The 19891-nt window shown below is 41.4% G+C and overlaps 1 protein-coding gene across 1 annotated transcript in view; it reads right to left on the minus strand.

The window, feature by feature from the left end:
• MARCO (macrophage receptor with collagenous structure) overlaps positions 1-3137 on the minus strand; it is a 32817-nt gene extending 29680 nt beyond the window's left edge. The window contains exon 1 of the mRNA XM_027082425.1: positions 3065-3137. Within this exon, the coding sequence (XP_026938226.1) occupies positions 3065-3098 (34 nt within the window). The 5' untranslated portion in view covers positions 3099-3137. The remainder of the gene's footprint in view (positions 1-3064) is intronic.
• Positions 3138-19891: the final 16754 nt, after the last annotated feature.

Raw genomic sequence — 19891 nt, forward strand, 5'->3', positions numbered from 1 at the left:
AATGTGGTAACAGAACTTGAGAAACCAGACACATCAGGAGACTGACAGGAAGACCTGAGCCAGCCAAATGCTCCTATTTTCAAGAAGGTGAAAGGAGCGCATCCCAGAAAGATACGGTCCACAGGGACAAATGTGAATTCTCTCGTTCAGGCTCAAATGCTCCATTGTTGAAGGGGAGAGGGGCTGATCCTGGTTCATAAGGGAAGACCTGGGGTTTTGTTGGACTTTCAGGGCAGCAAGAGCCAGCAGTCTGTGGCGCCTCTTCAGAAAACTAAAGCAATCTTCAGCCTACAGAGAGCTAGGTGGGTAGATAGATAGATAGATAGGCAGATAGATGAATAGATAGATAGACAGGTAAACGAGGCTGGAGCCGTTTAGTGCTGAAGTAAGTAGTTTTTTCATCTCAGTAAAGCCCTGAGTGGGTAACTGTGTCACAGAGCCTCACCGTGAGTGCTGTCCATGATGGCACTCATCTAGTAAGTTCCATATGTTCTTTGTATGAGGAGGTAGAAGCTGGGAATGCATTTAGGAAAGTGTCCCATCCAAACTGGAGCGATTTTGGTCCGGGGTTAGATTTTTACTTCGTGGTGTCTATAACCCCAGTCAGAAATCTGGGATTCACCCTTGACCCTTGTAGCATCCTCACTTACCTTGTCCCCCCACTATAGTCCTACTGATTTGACTTTTTAAAAAAATATATTTATTTATTTATTCGGCTGCACCAGGTCTTAGTTGCAGCACGTGGGATCTTCGTTGCTGCATGTGGGATCTTGGTTGTGGCATGTGGGATCTAGTTCCCTGGCCTGGGATTGAACCCAGGCCCCCTGCATTGGAAGCATGGAATCTTAGCCACTGGACCACCAGGGAGGTCCCTGATTTGACTTCTAAAATTTCTCCAGAGCATTCTCTTTTCCTTCCACACACCCACTGCCTCACATCATCTCTCGCTGCCAAGCTCGTCTCTGTCCTCAGGGTTACTCTTTCCAACTCGTCCCCCATCTATGACGGTGAGTAACCTCAAGTGCAGATCACTGCCTATCAGCCCAACTTCAGTCTCTTCAAAGCTCCCCATTGCCCTTGCCACTTACAAATAGGCACTTGCCATCTACCTCTACAAGGATTAAATCAGGAGCCGCTGCAGCGGCTGACCTTCAACAACCCCTGAAAGGAGTTCAGCGGGGAGATCAGGAGTGAGGCTCTCTGCACTCTGCGAAAAACTGGCAGAACAGGTCTTCAGATAGTTAGATATTTTCAGGAGAAGATTTTATGAGCCCAATTCTTGCATCTCCTCTATTTAGAAAAGCGCTAAAATCATGAGCAGGGACATCTGCTCCTTTTGACTAGCAACGAGCCTCTGCCAACATGTGTGCTTGACTGCACATCCCCCCTTCACTAAAGTCGTATATAACACTGCCCTTCCCCCTGCCTCTTTGGAGCAGTTTCTCAGAGCTCTCTGAGATGTTGTCTCCTGGGCTAGAGTCCTCTTTTGTCCCCAATAAAACTTAACTCCCATCTCTCACATTGTGCTTTTTCTTTTTTCTTCAGCAGACACCCTCAGGATAAAGTCCAAATTAATTGGTCCTAGTCTCAATCCCCACTGAGCTCCCCCACCCGATTTTGACCCGACAATATGGAGCTATTTGTATTTTTTCTGATATTCCTTGGGAAGGTGTCATAAACACGTTGTGCCCTACCCCAGCTCCAGCCTCCATCTCCTTTCTCTAACGAATCCTTGCTATCCCATTAAACTTTAGAAGAGCTAAAGCTCAGCTCTGCCCTCCAGGGTCCCACATCAGCTTAGATCTGTCCATAAAGTCCTGTGCAAATCTCAGTGACAGCCAGTAATGAACTGTATAGAAATGGGTTATGAATAGGCTCTCTCTGCCGCCCTCCATCCGACATAACTGTGGGCTCCCTGAGGCCAGAGGCCAGGTTGATCCATGTCTATTTTCTCAGTGCTGAGTGCAGTGTCCAGCATGGAGTAGGTGCCAAATCTGTTTGATCACCTGACTTTGCTTGAACATTTTTAGTATCTTAAAAAGGCATGTGTCCAGAACACTGCCTTCTCCAAAGTTCTGAATAACCAACAATTATTAAAGTCATTTGCACTCCTGCCTTCTCTGTTACCCCACTGTGAACACCTAAAGGCAGAACGCTGGACCCTTAATCTTTGTACCCCCATAATTCCAGCCACTGACCTGAACAAACAGACCCTGGGCGAGAGGGACAGTCAGGCCAGGGGACAGAGCTGCAGTTGTTCCTGCACATACAGTCTCCAGAAAAGAGAGTGGGAGTGGGAAAGACTGATCAACTTGGAAGACAATTCCAAGAGGATATTCTGAAATGGGAAATCAGAGATCTCCTGTGGGAAGCACTCACCAGTGACTTTGCATGCTACAAATTCTAGAAGATTTAAAAAACTGCATCACCTGTGTAACACTGAAGGCGAAAATAAAACAACAGTTGACTGAATTTTTAAAATCTGAGTTTAATCTAAGACAGACTAATTATGAAGCTGTAACATACCCTAGCCCACACCAAATGGAGAACACACTCCCCGAGGAACACATGAGTTTTCACAGAAGACATCTTAAAGAATTTTAACAGAATTGCATTAAATAAATTTTCACAGAAGACATCTTAAAGAATTTTAACAGAATTGCATTAAATAAATATGACACTTGGCTTCAGTTTTGTGGAACTTTTTCATCCCTCTTGTTTTGCACTGTCCTTTCATCACACACGTCACAAACATAATCTGTGTGTCAGAATGAGACACTAATAAAAAGGAGGGACATATAATAAGCATTAGCATTAATTGAAGGGAAAATATTTAAATACAGTTTAAAGGAGTCACGAAGCTAAAAAAATCCCTGTATGCTAAAGACACAGCATCTTTACTAGCATTATACAAATTTCCAATGGAAGCATGGAGGTATTCCAGAAATGTATTATTGACTCTCTAAGGTGCAGACCTAGACTTTCAATGGACTTGTCTATTCTTATGCCGCCAAGAGAAAGACTACATCACAGGCAGTGTCATTACTGGGGACTAGTACTTTACCATTAAGTTCAAAGGTCTCCATTGTAGACAGCATGGTTTGGTCCAGAGTCGTTCTTTCTCTGGCGCTAGCTGAGAGCTCTTTCTCCTTGAGAATTTCCTCATTTTCCATTGCTAAGTTTTATAGATGGCCAAAGTCCTGGAGCCAGCAGAAATGCTCCCCACAAGAGGAACCACTCCGGGAAAGATTGTTCCCTTTTAACTACTGCTGCTACTGGTGGAGCACACAGCACTTCCCTTGGCTCTGATTTCTGAATTTGCAAAATGTTTCCTGACATGATCAGGCTTAGGTATTTCTCAAACATGGGCTATTTACATGTGGAGCTCCTGCTTAGTGCAGCTGCTTGTTAAAGGGGGTGTGGGGAGTTGGGACACAAGTCACAGATCCTTGAACCCACCCCTTGCTCCCAGGCCCCTGAGAGCAGAGCCGATGATCCCCCATACTTTCTCCATCTGTCCAGGCCCTGCCATCATCCCAGACCCTGTTTATTGTCGTGGGACCTCTCCAACCCACCGTGAAACCTGCCTCCTCTGACCTACTTCAACCCTTAGAGTTCATCCTTGCTACTCAAAGTGTGGGCCACGGACCAGCAACGTCAACATCACTTGGGAACTTTTTATAAAGGCAGAGTCTCAGGTCCCACCCCACAAAGACTGAATTCAAATCCACAGTTTAAAAAGGTCCCCAGGTGGTGTATGTACACATTCAAGTTGGAAGCGCCTGGCTCTACCCCATACATTTTAGTGTTTAAGTATGTTTCCTCTCATAGCTTTCCTGTGTTCCCTCTGTGTGCGTGCACATGCGTGCTTGCTCTGGCCCCAGTAAGATCTGAGCTACTTAAGAGAAACCCCTTTGCTCTGCCCCCTACACCAGGCACTCCCCACCAGGGAGGTTGTATAGCACAGTAGTTAAGAGACAGACTCTAAAATCTTGAATGCCTAAGTTCCAATTCCACCTCCTGCAAGCAGCTGTGTGACCACAGGCAAGTCATGTCAGCTTTGAGCACCTCACTTTCCTTGTTTGTAAAATAAGGAAGGTGGTAATGATTTTCGTGTGCATTAAATGATTTAAGTGGTATAAGGTGGCCAGGATGAATACTGACACCATGGTGCTGCTATCACTAGAGACATTGTGAACCCACTGTGTCCAGGGAGATGAAGGAAACAGCCTTTGCCTTAAAGGAGCTCAGTCTAGTATGCAGGATGATCGTGGATACAACTGAATTCCAGAAAATCGCTGTTGGTGATTGGACCACCTAGGAGGACAGAGGTGGCCCGGAGGCAGAGAAGGCAGGGCTGGGAACGCCACAAGGAGCTTTTCCATCAGATCTGGGTTTAAAGGAATGATTTGGAAGGTCACCTGTAGAGCAGAATAAGGTGAGGGCCTTGCAAGTGGGAAAGATGGCAAGTGTAGCCTCACAGTGGCCGGATGCTTGTGGACCATGGACCACTGGACTATTTGGGACATGAGAGGTGAGGTGGCAGGAGACGAGGTTGAGCTAGGTCAAGTCGCTTTCTTTGGCCTGTGGCATGGCAGAAAGTAAAGGGGCAAGAAAGTCAGGAAAGAGCATTACTGGCAGCGCCCCACAAGGTAGGGGCCCCCATTGTGCCCACATTTCAACATTCAGGAGGTCCCCGGTTCGGGCTGAGGGCTATAGGAGCAGAAGCCAGGACAGAAAAAGTTAAAGGAGAGAATTGGCAGTGAGGAAATGAAGGCAGCTGGCAGCTCCAGTCACAAGTTTAGGGGGGGTACCCCCCAAGAGGGCAGGGGCTGTAAGGGCCTCCCCTGTGGGCAGGAAATCCCCTGACAAAGGGGTGCCTCCTCTCTCCGCCTGGTCAGCTCAGCTCCGACCAAGGGCAGTCCTCACTCCTGGGGGTGCAGAAGGGACACTTTGGAAAATGCTGTGTGTTAATTACCGAGTGTAGCCTTCTTCGGAGGGAGCATTTAGTGGATGTCAGGTTTCGTCATTTAGCTCTGGCTCTGGGATCAAAGAGACTTGGGACCCAAACCCAACTCTTGCATTAACTTGCTGTGTGACCTTGGGTGATTGAATTAGCTTCTCTGAACCTCAGCACAACGTAATAGCTCGTAGAAGGATTAACACATGTACATTACTCAAAACTCCCAATAACTTGTAACTTGCCTCTGATCTTGTGGTTAGAAAGTGATGACACCACAATGCAAACCCAGGACTTCCTGCCTCTACAGCTTGGTTTAAATCTAGTTTAATCTAAGGGCTATAATCCAGAAGTTCATACCAGATGAGCTTTCTGAAAACACACATGCCATTCCCCCAACCCCAGCCAGAGATTCTGGTTTTAATAAGAAGCCTCATGGTTGGTTCTGAGGCACAGCCAGGCTGAGGACTGCTGTGCAGAATAGTAGAGCAGTCACAGGCAGCACGGAGACACGTGTGAGCCCTCGGGACTCCATCCTCGGAGGATCCATGCAGTTGAACAATCAGAAATTACTGATATTCGCCCCTTTTGATAGTTGATAAATAAATACTTCATAGGATTGCAGGGCCAGACTAGGCACAGGAGGCACTAGCGTGGGATGCAAAAGATTCAGTAATCAAGCTACGTAATATTTGAACAGTTTTTAAAAATCAAAATGAGTGCAAAAAGCCCATCATGAAAACAAAATCAACATTTTAAATAAACCACAAAGATCCCATGCTGCATTTTGCAATGACTCTGGTCACCCGCTCACCTGGTCCCAGCCCTGCTCCTTACTCGGGGTTTCAGCATCCTCATTTGCAAAATGGGATACCAACGGTTTCCCTGTTTGTCCATAGGGTGGGTGTGAGGATCAAACGAAATAATAAAAGTCTAAGTGTAAGCAAAAGGGCTTTCAGGGGAATAACATCTTATACCAAGCCGGTACATAATGTAAAACTCCTGCATTGTCGATGCCACCCTTAAAAATACCTTAAGTCTCCCATAAAGTGCAAAACACATAATTTGGAGAATATTGCACAGTTTCTTCCTAAGTCCCACTCAGACACTTTTATCTCCAGAACACAGATCTGGCTGTTGCTTCCCTTGAGCACCAGAGGAAGTGGTCGACTTGCATTTGGGGACTATGCTGTTCAAGAAATGCAGGGTTTGGCTTTCTTTTTCTTTCAGAGCGCATATAATTGCATTGGAGAACTTAAATGTATTTTCAGAGGGGTTCTGGTGTAGTTCTATGAAGGTCTGATGTTCTCCAAACTGGCTTCATTAGACAGGGGTAATGGGGCTGGAGTCCTAGGCAAGCACAACCCAACTCATGGTAGCCTCTGCAGAGCTTGACTCTCTATAAACTAGCATAGTCGATAGGCCACCTGGCAGATCACCGAGGACTCCTGAGTAAACCCATTCCCGCTTAAAACTGGGGCAACCATGTTAACACATGATGTAAAAATCAAACCAAAGTATTCAAACCAAAGTATTCAAACCAAACAAACAAAGCCTCACAGCAAAGAGGCAAGCCAAGACTCTGGGATGGTCCTTGAGTCCCTGTCACACCTCACGGGCAGCTTGGCCATTCGTTCTGTCGTCTTCTTAAGCTCATCAGTGGAGACAATGGAAAGAGGACCTGGGCTGAAGAAAATGCAAAGGAGACAAATATTAAACATTTCTATCTGTTGACTTTATTTTTCTTGCCAGTCGTGCATGACAGTAGTGGTCGGTGTCTCCCAGGCCTAGCCTAGCACCTACTTAATAATTTCATTAATGGTACTTCATGAAGCATCATTACTGCAGATTCATTTTAAAAATTAAAAAGAAAATCAACAACACAAATGATCATCATTAGGTGAACAGGTAAATAAATTGAGGTGTACCCATTCAATGGGATACTAATCAGTAATAAAGAAGCGGCGACACGGGTGAATCTCAAAAGCCATCATGTTGAGCAAAATAAGCTAGACCCCAAGAGAACATGTTGTATGACTTCAGTCACATAAGTTTCCAGAACAAGCCACACTCATCTATAGTGTCAGAAAACAGAGCCGCAGTTTCCAGGGGTGGAGGTAGGGGAGAACTGACTGCAGAGGAGCACAGGGGAAATTTATGGGTTGATGGCAGTGTTTTGTGCCTCGATGAGGGTGTTAGTTACAAAACTCATCAAATTTTACTCTTGAAATATATATATATATATATATATATATATATATATATATATATACACACAGTATGTAAATTACACCTAAGGAGAGTTAATTAAAACAGAAATTAAAGAAAAAAGATGACAAAATTATTATTGTTGGACCTTGGCCCACCTCGCAGAAGTTTGTCCTTTGAGAGCCATTGGAGGGTGTAGATGGGGGTGAAGTGTGTGTGAGGCCTCGCTGAGCCACCACACCTTCTCTTCCCTGTGTAGGGATGCTCACACACGTTTTGGGATTGCTGCATCAGGACTGCAGCCTGGGTCCTCAGAATAGAGGGAAGAAAAGGGAAGCAGACTGGTCTACGGTGGGACTTTCCCACTGACCCAGCACTCCCACCCAGGGAACACCCAGCACAAAGGCCAGGGAGGCAGCTGTGCATCTCTGGGCTGATTTGAAAAACACAAGTTCTCCTGACCAAAGATGCCACCCTCTGTCTTCCGGACACCTACAGTGTTTTCACAGGGGCCAAACATTTTATTACCCCAATTTAAATGTATCCCTTTCTTGGAGATTATTCATACTGACGTGTAAACAAGAAATATTATTCCTTTCCCAGAGAAGGTTTTGGAAGTTGGAGGAGATGCAGGGGCAGGTGAGAGTTGGAGCCACCCTGGATTCTGGAAGCCTCTGCACAAGAAAATGTTAAGTATGCACTAAAAGAAAAAGAGTCACTATTAGAAGTTGTACCAAGGGTCACCTGTGCTAATTATCATTGATCTGAAACAATTTTGCCTGAGCAATCCTGGACTGGGAGCAATTGGGATGGAACAGAGAAGATAGGAAATCGGTCAGAATTGCCTGGAGGTGGTTGTCAGTCATCCCCCATTCATTCAACAGATGTTCACTGAGTTTTTACTCTGTCCCAAGCTCTGCACTGGTAAGAAAACAGACTCATACCCTCTCCAATGATCTGGTTCTTCCCCTCTATTAGTCACATGCTGTCAGGGTCATACCCTACCTTGTCATTTTTACTCATAGTAAATCCTTCATAATCACTCATCCGTTCTACTTTCTGGCCACAGCACAGATCTTTACAGTTCTTCCTTCAGTATGCTATTTCTAACAGTCCTTTGCCTCTAGGACTTCTGATCTGTTATTCTGCCACTCTTCCACTGTCCATTCCCCAGTTCATGTCCTTTCTCCCATTTAAATTTATGGTCAGTCATTTTAATCACCCCCGGTACACACCCTCAACTCCCTTGCCCCTGTTTTGCTTCATTGTACTCAGTTGACAAAAAACATGTCAGAGGTTAGATCCAACCCTCTGTGCAACGGAATGTAACTGGAGTAAATGATGTGATCATGGTGGTGGTCTCATTTTAATCTTGTGACATAAACTGCAAATGAACCTTAATCCCGTCTGGCGATAAGACTATAGTTCTTTATTCAAGTAACTCTCCCAAACAACTGTTTCATCTTCACTTCATCTCCTGTCTTCACTCTGAGCTGATGACCTTGCCCTCCTCTTAAGAAAATTCAAGCAACCAGAAGTGGAACACCAGACTCCCACCACTGCCGGCATCTCTACCAAGATGCCATCTTCCTGCCTTCTTATGACTTAGATGAACTGTCCAAGCTCCTGTCAAGAAGCACTCTCTCAACCTGTGCACTAAATCCCATCACCTCTCACCTACTTTCGGGTATTTTCCCAGCAGCAGTCCTTCCTTCTCTCTCCTCTACAACATCAATGATACAGTCTCCATTGGATTGTTCCCAACTGCTGAACATACATACTAATAGTTTTCCATCCTGAAACATTTACTCTTGGTCCACTTCATGCAACCTACTACCTAAATTTTTGCTCTCCTTTGTGGAAAACTTCCTCAAAATTGTTGTTGATACCCATTGTCCGTAATTCCTCTCCTTCCATGCTTTTAAAATCCACTCCAATGGAACTTTTATCCCCATCGCTTAACCAAAACTACTCTCATTAAATCACTAATGGATTCTACATGGTGCCCTCCTATGGTCAAATTTTAGTCCTCCTTTTTTTTTATCAGAAGTACATCATAGGGTTCCTCACTCTCTCCTCCTTGAAATAATCTTTTATGTTGTCTTTTAACACATTATTGAAGGGCGGATTTTTGCAGAAACTAGTGCCTGTGGCCAGAGATTTGTTATGTAAGTGAATACTGAAATGTCTCTAGTCAGTAAAGTTTGGGTAACAAAAGACGTATTAGGACGTCTCTGGTCAATAAGTTGTTAAGACATAGCACTTTCTTAATAGTTTTCCTACCTCACTGGTCACTCTTGGTTAACTTTGCTCATTTGTTCTCTTTCTTCACCTATTTATGTTAGGGTGCCCCAGGATTTGATCCTTTGTCATCTTTTCCATTTATACTCACTTCTTCAGTGAAGTTATCTGGTCTCATGTTTAAATTCCACCTATGTGTCATTATTCACAAATTTATATTTCTAGATCAGACTTCACTCTTGAACTTCAGATGCCTATATCTACATACATGTTACATAGACATCTCAAGCTCTATGTGCTCCAGATTTTGCTCCATCTTAGTTGATGGCAAATTTATCACTCCAGTTGTTTTGATCAAAAAACCTGACACTGGGCTTCCCTGGTGGCGCAGTGGTTGAGAGTCCGCCTGCCGATGCAGGGGACACGGGTTCGTGCCCCAGTCCGGGAGGATCTCACATGCCGCGGAGCGGCTGGGCCCGTGAGCCATGTCCTCTGAGCCTGCACGTCCGGAGCCTGTGCTCCGCAATGGGAGAGGCCACAACAGTGAGAGGCCCGCATACCACAAAAAACAAAACAAAACAAAACAAAAAACCTGACACTAACCTTGACTCCTTTCTCTCTCACACACTCTTTCTCTCTCCACATTCAATCCATTAAGAAATCCTTTGGCTTTACCTCCAAAATAGATCCAGAATTCGAAACTTCTCATCATCTCCCCACTACCACTCTGGTGCAAGTCACCACAATCTCTCTCCTGAATTACTTCACTAACTTTGTTTTTTGTGAAGAAACAAGATATTAATATAATATTCAAACTTAGTATTCTTTTCTTTCCAGTTTTATTGAGATATAATCGATATACAGCACTGCATAAGTCTAAGGTGTCCAGCATAATGATTTGACTTACATACATCATGAAAAGATCATCACAATAAATTTAGGGAACAACCATCATCTCCTATAGATACAAAATTAAAGAAATAGAAAATAATTTTTCCCTTGTGATGAGAACCCTTAGGATTTACTCTCTTAACAACTTTCGTACATAAGGTTCTGCAGCGTTAATAATATTTATCATGCTTTGCATTTCATCCCTACTTCAATAATTTTCTAACTGGTGTCCATACTACCATATGGTCCACATTCAATATAGCAGCTAGAGTTATCCTTTTAAAACATAAGTCAGGGCTTCCCTGGTGGCACAGTGGTTGAGAGTCCGCCTGCCAATACAGGGGACGCAGGTTCATGCCCCGATCCGGGAGGATCCCATGTGCCGCGGAGCGGCTGGGCCCGTGAGCCATGGCCACTGGGCTTGTGCATCAGAGCCTGTGCTCCGCGGCGGGAGAGGCCGCAGCAGTGAGAGGCCCGCGTACCACAAAAAATAAAAATAAAAAAGTAGAAAATAAGTCAGGCATGATGTCAGGGAAGATGATGGAGCAGAAACTAGCAGGAATCTATCTCTCAGCTGAACAACAATTATACTGACAGAAACGGTGTGAAGTGACTATGTTGTAACTCTGAAATTTATTTGAATATTTGCGGCTTCAATGAAACAGCTTGGCTGATAAATTGCAGTTCATTTCTACTGATTTTAGCCATCAGCATGGTGACAGCTAACCATCTCCTACCTGCCCCTCACTCCATGGCAGGCATTTGTAGGGACAGCAACACACATTTCTGGCATGACTTGACAGGGCCAGAGTGTGCAATAAGGACCTTGTCCTCCAAATATTGGGGTTCTGTGTTCTGACTACAGATTGCTCCTTCAGATTACTAATGGGAAGGCGTGAAGGCTGTATGCCCTTGTTTCAACCCTCACCTGCTGAATCAGCTTTGAGGAGATTTACAGGAGCAGTACCTGCTGTTTTGGGCATTCAAAAACAACCCTATATATGGAGGAATTTAGAAAGCAAGTCCAGGGAAGGAGGCAGATTCAAAAGAGAGCTGAGAAAACCTTAGGTTTTCACTGTAGGCTGATCCCCAGCACAGAGGCACCCTAGAACAATTTTTGAAAAATTAAAACAACAACAAATTTTTTTAAATTAAAAAAGCCAGCAATCCAGAGGAAGATGCTAATTTACAGATTTACCACATTATAAGATTCAAATGTCCCAGCTTTCAACCAAAAAAAATCACAAGGTGTACAAAGAAATAGGAAAGTATGGCCCATTCAAAGGAACAAAATAAATGGACAGAAACATACTTGAGGAAGCCCAGATATCAGATTGACTATACAAAAACTTTAAAGCAATTCTCTTACAGATGCTCAAAGAGGTAAAGGAACACATGGACAAAGACAGAAAAGCAATGCATGGACAAAATGAGAATATCAACAAAGGGGTAGAAAATATAAAGATGGACCAAAAAGAAATTCTGGAGCTGAAAGGTACAATAAGTGAAATGAAAGGTACACTAGAGGGTTTCAAAAACGTATTTGAGCAAGCACAAGAAAGAATCAGAAAACTTGAAGATATGATCATTGAGATTACTGAGTCTAAACAGAAAAAAAAAAGAATGAAGAAAAAGTAAACAGAGTTTAAGGGATCTGTGGGGCACCATCAAGCTGACCAACATACACATTGTGGGAAGAAGGAAAAGAGAAATGGCAGAAAGAATATATGAAGAAATAATGGCTGGAAGCTTTCCAAATGTGCTGAAATATATTAATACCCACAAATCCAAAAAGCTCAACAAACATGTAGGATAAACTCAAAGAGACCCATAGTGATACACATTATAGTCACATTGTCAAAAGATGAAAAGAATCTTGAAAGCAGCAAGACAGAAGTGACTTCAAGGAATCCTCAATAAGGATCTCTGTGAGACAGCACACAACACTACAGCAGCAGAGTTTTTGTATGCTGTTGAAATTAAGTTGGGATAGATTCTAATTAGAATGTTATAAGTTTAGGATGTTGAATGTAATGGTAACCTAAAAGAAAATAGAATTTATGCATAAGAAAATGACAATAGAAATCAAAATGTTTCACTATAAAAAATCAACTAAACACAAAGAAGGCAGTAATGGAGGAAATGAGGGGAAAAAGCTGTAGTTCATGTAGAAAACAAATGGCAAAATGGAAGAAATAAATTCCTCCTTTCAGTAATTATTTTAAATGTAAATGGATTAAACTCTCCAATAAAAAGGCAGAGTTTGGAAGAATGGATTAAAAAAATATAATTCAACTATATGTTGTCTACAAGAGACTCATTTTATTTTATTTTTTAATTTATTTTTTGTCCTTGAGATGTTTTATTTCATGAATTTTTATGCCCTATGCCCAAATAATTTTTTTATTGGAGTATAGTTGTTTTACAATGTTGTCTTAGTGCCTGCTGTGCAGCAAAGTGAATCAGTCATAAATATAAGTATATCTACTCTTTTTAAGATTTCCTTCCCATTAAGATCACCACAGAGCATTGAGTAGAGTTCCCTGTGCTATACAGTAGGTTCTCATTAGTTATCTATTTTATCCATAGTAATGTATATATGTCAATCCCAATCCCCCAATTCATCCCACCCTGCCTTCTCCCTTGGTAACCGTAAATTTGTTCTCTACATCTGTGACTCTATTTCTGCTTTGCAAATACATTCATCTCTACCATTTTGCTAGATTCCACATATAAGCGATATTATATGATATTTGTTTTTCTCTTTCTGACTTACTTCACTCTGTATGACAGTCTCTAGGTTTGTCCACATCTCTGCAAATGGCACTATTTCGTTCCTTTTTATGGCTAACTAATATTCCATTGTATATATGTACCACATCTTCTTTATCCATTCCTCTGTCAATGGGCATTTAGGTTGCTTCCATATCCTGGCTATTGTAAGAGTGCTGCAATGAATATTGGGGTGCATGCATCCTTTCGAATTATGGTTTTCTCTGGATATACGCCTAGGAGTGGGATTGCTGTGTCATATGGTAGTGCTATTTTTAATTTTTTTTTTTTTTTTTGCGGTAAGCGGGCCTCTCACTGTTGTGGCCTCTCGTGTTGCAGAGCACAGACTCCAGACACGCAGGCTCAGCAGCCATGGTTCACAGGCCCAGCCGCTCCACGGCATGTGGGATCTTCCCAGACCGGGGCACGAACCTGTGTCCCCTGCATCGGCAGGGAGACTCTCAACCACTGTGCCACCAGGGAAGCCCTTTAATTTTTGAAGCAACCTCCATACTGTTCTCCATAGTGGCTGTACCAAATTAGATTAGCACCAACAGTGTAGGAGGGTTCCTTTTCTCCAAACCCTCTCCAGCATTTATTGTTTGTATCAATAGATTTTTTGATGATGGCCATTCTGACCAGTGTGAGGTACAAATCAAAACCCCATTGTAGTTTTGATTTGCATTTCTCTAATCATTAGTGATGTTGGGCACCTTTCATGTGTTCATTGGTCATCTGTATGTCTTCTTCAGAGAAATGTCTATTTAGGTCTTCTGCCAATTTTTTGATTGGCTTGTTTTTTTGATATTGAGCTGCATGCGCTGTTTGTATATTTTGGAGATTAATCCCTTGTCAGTTGCTTGGACTGCAAATATTTCCTCCCATTCTGGGGGTTGTCTTTTCATTTTGTTTATGGTTTCCTTTGCTGTGCAAAAGCTTTTAAGTTTAATTAGGCCCCATTTGTTTATCTTTGTTTTTATTTTCTTTACTCTAGGTTGTGGATTGAAAAAAATCTTGCTGCGATTTATGTCAAAGAGTGTTCTGCCTATGTTTTCCTCTAAGAGTTTTATGGTGTCCGGTCTTACATTTAGGTCTTTAATCCATTTTGAGTTTATTTTTGTGTATGGTGTTAGGGAGTGTTCTAATTTCATTCTTTTACATGTAGTTGTCCAGTTTTCCCAGCACCATTTATTGAAGACACTGTCTTTTCTCCATTATATATTCTTGCCTCCTTTATCAGAGCTTAGGTGGCCATAGGTGCATGGGTTTATCTCTGGATTTTCTCTAAGGATTGCACTGAATCTGTAGATTGCTTTCTGTGGTACAGTCATTTTCACAATATTAATTCTTCCAATCCAAGAATATGGTATATCTCTCCGTTTGTGTCATCTTTGATTTCTTTCATCAGTATCTTATTGTTTTCTGAGTAGAGGTGCTTTGGCCTCCTTAGGTAGGTTTATTCCTAGGTATTTTATTCTTTTTGATACAGTGGTAAATGGGATTGTTTCCTTAATCTCTCTTTCTGATATTTCATTGTTAGTGTATAGGAATGTGAGAGATTTCTGTGTATTAATTTTGTATCCTGCAACTTTACCAAATTCATTCATGAGCTCTAGTAGTTTTCTCATGGCATCTTTAGGATTTTCTATGTATAGTATCATGTCATCTACAAACAGTGACAGTTTTACTTCTTCTTTTCCAATTTGGATTCCTTTTCTTTCTTTTTCTTCTCTGATAGCCATGGCTAGGACTTCCCAAACTATGTTGAATAAAAGTGGCGAGAGTGGACATCCTTGTCTTGTTCCTGATCTTAGTAGAAATGCTTTCAGCTTTTCACCATTGAGTATGATGTTAGCTGTAGGTTTGTCATATATGGCTTTTATTATGTTGAGATAGGTTCCCTCTAACTCCACTTTCTGGAGAGTTTTCTTTTTCTTGATCATAAATGGTGCTGAATTTGTCAAAAGCTTTTTCTGCATCTATTGAGATGATCATATGGCTTTTTTCTTCAATTTGTTAATGTGGTGTATCACATTGATTTATTTTCATATGTTGAAGAATCCTTGCATCCCTGGGATATATCCCACTTCATCAGGGTGTATGATCCTTTTAATGTGTTGTTGGATTCAGTTTGTTAGTATTTTGTTGAGGATTTTTGCATCAATGTTCATCAGTGATACTGGCCTGTAATTTTCTTTTTTGTGTGTTATCTTTGCCAGGTTTTGGTATCAGGGTGATGGTGACCTTGTAGAATGAGCTTGGGAGTGTTCTTTCCTCTGCAATTCTTTGGAAGAGTTTCAGAAGAGTAGGTGTTAACTCTTCTCTAAATGTTTGAAAGAATTTGCCTGTGAAGCCATCTGGTCCTGGGCTTTTGTTTGTTGGAAGATCTTTAATCACAGTTTCAATTTCAATACTTGTGATTGGTCTGTTCATATTTTCTATTTCTTCCTGATTCAGTCTTGGAAGATTGTATCTTTCTAAGAATTTATCCATTTCTTCTAGGTTGTCCATTTTTTTGGTGTATAGTTGCTTGTTGTAATCACTAATGATCCTTTGTATTTCTGTGGTATCCATTGTAAGTACTCTTTGTTCATTTCTAACTTTATTGATTTGAATCCTCTCCCATTTTTTTCTTGATGATCCTGGATAAATCTTTATCAATTTTGTTTATCTTCTCAAAGAACCAGTTTTTAGTATCTTCGATCTTTGTTATTGTTTTCTTCAGCTCTATTTCATTTATTTCTTCTCTGATCTTTATGATTTCTTTCCTTCTACTAACTTTGGGTTTCATTTGTTCTTCTTTCTCTAGTTGCTTTAGGTGTAAGGATAGGTTGTTTATTTGAGATTTTTCTTGTTTCTTGAGGTAGGATTGTATTGCTATAAACTTCCCTCTTAGAACTGCTTTTGCTGCGTCCCATAGGTTTTCATTTGTCTCTAGGTATTTTTTGATTTACCCTTTGATTTCTTCAGTGATCCATTGATTATTTAGTAACATATTGTTTATCCTCCATGTGTTTATATTTTTCACCTTTTATTTTTTTCTGTAATTGATTTCTAATCTCAGAGCATTGTGGTCAGAAAGATGCTTGATATGATTTCAATTTTCTTAAATTTACTGAGCCTTGATTTGTGACCAAATATGTGATCTATCCTGGAGAATATTCCATGTGCATATGAGAAGAACGTGTATTCTGCTGCTTTTGGATGGAATGTCTCATAAACATCAATTAAGTCTATCTGTTCTAATGTGTCATTTAAGGCTTGTGTTTCCTTATTCATTTTCTGTCTGGATGATCTACATTGATGTAAGTGGGGTGTTCAAGTTCCCACTATTATTCTGTTATTATCGATTTCCCCTTTTATGGCTGTTAACATTTGCCTTATATATTGAGGGGCACCTATGTTGGGTGCATATATATTTACAATTATTATGTCTTATTCTTGGATTGATCCCTTGATCATTATGTAGTGTCCTTCCTTGTCTCTTGTAACAGTCTTTATTTTAAAGTCTATTTTGTCTCATATGAGTATTGCTACTCCAGCATTCTTTTGATTTCCATTTGCCTGGAATATCTTTTTCCATCCCCTAACTTTCAGTCTGTATGTGTCCCTAGGTCTGAAGTGGGTCTCTTGCAGACAGCATATATATGGGTCTTGTTTTTGTATCCATTCAGTGAGCCTGTGTCTTTTGGTTGGAACATTTAATCCATTTACATTTAAGGTAATTATCGATAGGTATGTTCCTATTGCCATTTTCTTAGTTGTTTGGGGTTTGTTTTTATAGGTCTTTTTCTTCTCTTGTGTTTCCTGCTCAGAAAAGTTCCTTTAGCATTTGTTGTAAAGCTGGTTTGGTGCTGCTGAATTCTCTTAGCTTTTGCTTGTCTGTAAAGCTTTTGATTTCTCTGTTGAATCTGAATGAGATCCTTGTTGGGTAGAGTAATCATGGCTGTAAGTTTTTCCCTTTCATCACTGTAAATATATTATGCCACTCCCTTCTGACCTCCAGAGTTTCTGCTGAAAAGTCAGCTAATCCCCTTATGGGGATTCCCTTGTATGTTGTTTGTTGCTTACCCCTTGCTGCTTTTAATATTTTTTCTTTGTATTTAATTTTTGTTAGATTGATTAATAAATGTCTCAACGTGTTTCTCCTTGGGTTTATCCTGTATGGGACTCTCTGCTCTTCCCAGACTTGGGTGACCATTCCCTTTCCCATGTTAAGGAAGTTTTAGCCTATAATCTCTTCAAATATTTTCTCAGATGCTTTCTCTTTGTCTTCTTCTTCTGGGACCCCTGTAATTCGAATGTTGGTGCATTTAATGTTGTCCCAGAGGTCTCTAAGACTGTCCTCATTTCTCGTCATCCTTTTTTCTTTATTCTCTTCCATGGCAGTTATTTCCACCATTCTATCTTCCAGGCTCCCTTATCCATTCTTCTGCTTCATTTATTCTGGTATTGATTCCTTCTAGTGTATTTTTCATTCCAGTTATTGTGTTGTTCATCACTGTTTTTTCTTTAGTTCTTCTAGTTCCTTGTTAAACATTTCTTGTATCTTCTCCATCTGTGACTCCATTCTATTTCCAAGATCTTGGATCATCTTTACTATCATTACTCTGAGTTCTTTTTCAGTTAGATTGTCTATTTCCTCTTTATTTATTTGGTCTTGTGTGTTCTTACCTTGCTCCTACATCTGCAACATATTTCTCTGTTGTCTCATTTTGTCTAACTTACTGTGTTTCTGGTCTCCTTTCCACAGGCTGCAGGGTTGTAGTTCCTCTTGCTTCTGGTGTCTGTCCCCTGATGGGTGAGGTTGGTCCAGGGGCTTAATAGGCTTCCTGTTGGGAGAGACTGGTGCCTGCGCTCTGGGGGATGGAGCTGAGTCTTGTCCCTCTGATGGGCAGGGCCACATCAGGGGGTGTGTTTTGTGGTGTCTGTGAGCTTAGTATGACTACAGACAGCCTGTCTCCTGATGGGTGGGGCTGTGTTTCTTTCTTGTTTGACCTTAGGCATCCAGCACTGGACCTTGCAGGCAATTGGGTGGAGCCAAGTCTTGATGTTGAGATGGGGACCTCCAAGAGAGCTCATGCTAATTGATATTCCCTGGGGCTGAGAATTCTCTGGCAGCAGTGCTTCCACCACAGGTGCTCAGGCTTCACCCCAGGCCAGGGAACTAAGACCTCGCAAACCATGCAGCATGGCAAAAAAAGAAAAATAAAACAAACAAACAAAACCCAGGACAAATAATAAAAACAAAAACAAATGAAAACAAACAGAAAAACAAACAGCAAATAAAAACCAAAGATAACAACAAAACAAACAATAAAAGAGAGACTCATTTTAGATCAAAAGACAAAAACAGATTGAAAGTGAAAGGATGGCAAAACTTATTCCCTATAAATGGTAATCAGAAGAGAAGTGAAGTGAGTATACGAATATCGACAAAATAGACTTTAAATCTAAAAAAGATTACAAGGGACAGAGAAGGATATTATATATTAATAAAATGTTCAATACAGCAAGAATATATATAATATACACTTGCAGACATAATAACAGACCCTCAAAATATATGAAGCAAAAATGGACAGAATTGAAGGGAGAAATAGATCATCCAACAATAATAGTCGGAGACTTCAAAACCCCGCTTTCAGCAATGATGGAACGACCAGATAGAAGGAAGATAAGTAAGGAAATAGAGGACTTGGACAACACAGTATATCAATTAGACCAAAAAGACATATGTAGGGACTTCCCTGGTGGCCCAGTGGTAGAGAATCCACCTTCCAATGCAGGGAAAGTGGGTTGGATCCCTGGGAAGGGAACTAAGATCCCCCACGCCTTGGGACAACTAAGCCCATGTACCACAACTAATGAGCTTGCGCACCTCAACTAGAGCCCATGTGCCACAAACTAAAGAGCCCATGCACTCTGGAACCCACGTGTCACAACTACAGAGCCCATGCACACTGGAGCCTGCATGCCACAACTAGAGAAGAGAAAACCTTCATGCCACAGCTAGAGAGAAGCTTATGCACCACAATGAAGAGTCCATACTGCAGTGAAAGATCCCATATGCCTCAACGAAGATCCCATGTGCCGCAACTAAGACCCAACTCAGCCAAAAATAAATAAAATAAATAAATAAATAAAATAAATAAAATAAATAAACTAAGACCCAACTCAGCCAAAAAGAAATAAATAAATTAATTAATAATAAATAAATCTTTTTTTTTTAACATCTTTATTGGGGTATAATTACTTTACAATGGTGTGTTAGTTTCTGCTTTATAACAAAGTGAATCAGTTATACATATACATATGTTCCCATATCTCTTCCCTCTTGCGTCTCCCTCCCTCCCACCCTCCCTATCCCACCCCTCCAGGCTGTCACAAAGCACCGAGCCAATATCCCTGTGCCATGCGGCTGCTTCCCACTAGCTATCTACCTTACTACGTTTGTTAGTGTGTATATGTCCATGACTCTCTCTCGTCCCGTCACAGCTCAGCCTTCCCCCTCCCCATAACCTCAAGTCCGTTCTCTAGGAGGTCTGCGTCTTTATTCCTGCCTTACCCCTAGGTTCTTCATGACATTTTTTTCCCTTAAATTCCATATATATGTGTTAGCATACTGTATTTGTCTTTTTCTTTCTGACTTGCTTCACTGTGTATGACAGACTCTAGGTCTATCCACCTCATTACAAATAGTTCAATTTCGTTTCTTTTTATGGCTGAGTAATATTCCATTGTATATATGTGCCACATCTTCTTTATCCATTCATCCGATGATGGGCACTTAGGTTGTTTCCATCTCTGGGCTATTGT

Source organism: Aethalodelphis obliquidens, unplaced genomic scaffold (genome assembly GCF_003676395.1).
Source record: "Aethalodelphis obliquidens isolate GAN/ISIS:26980383/991018 unplaced genomic scaffold, ASM367639v1 scaffold47, whole genome shotgun sequence".
Lineage (NCBI taxonomy): Eukaryota > Metazoa > Chordata > Mammalia > Artiodactyla > Delphinidae > Aethalodelphis > Aethalodelphis obliquidens.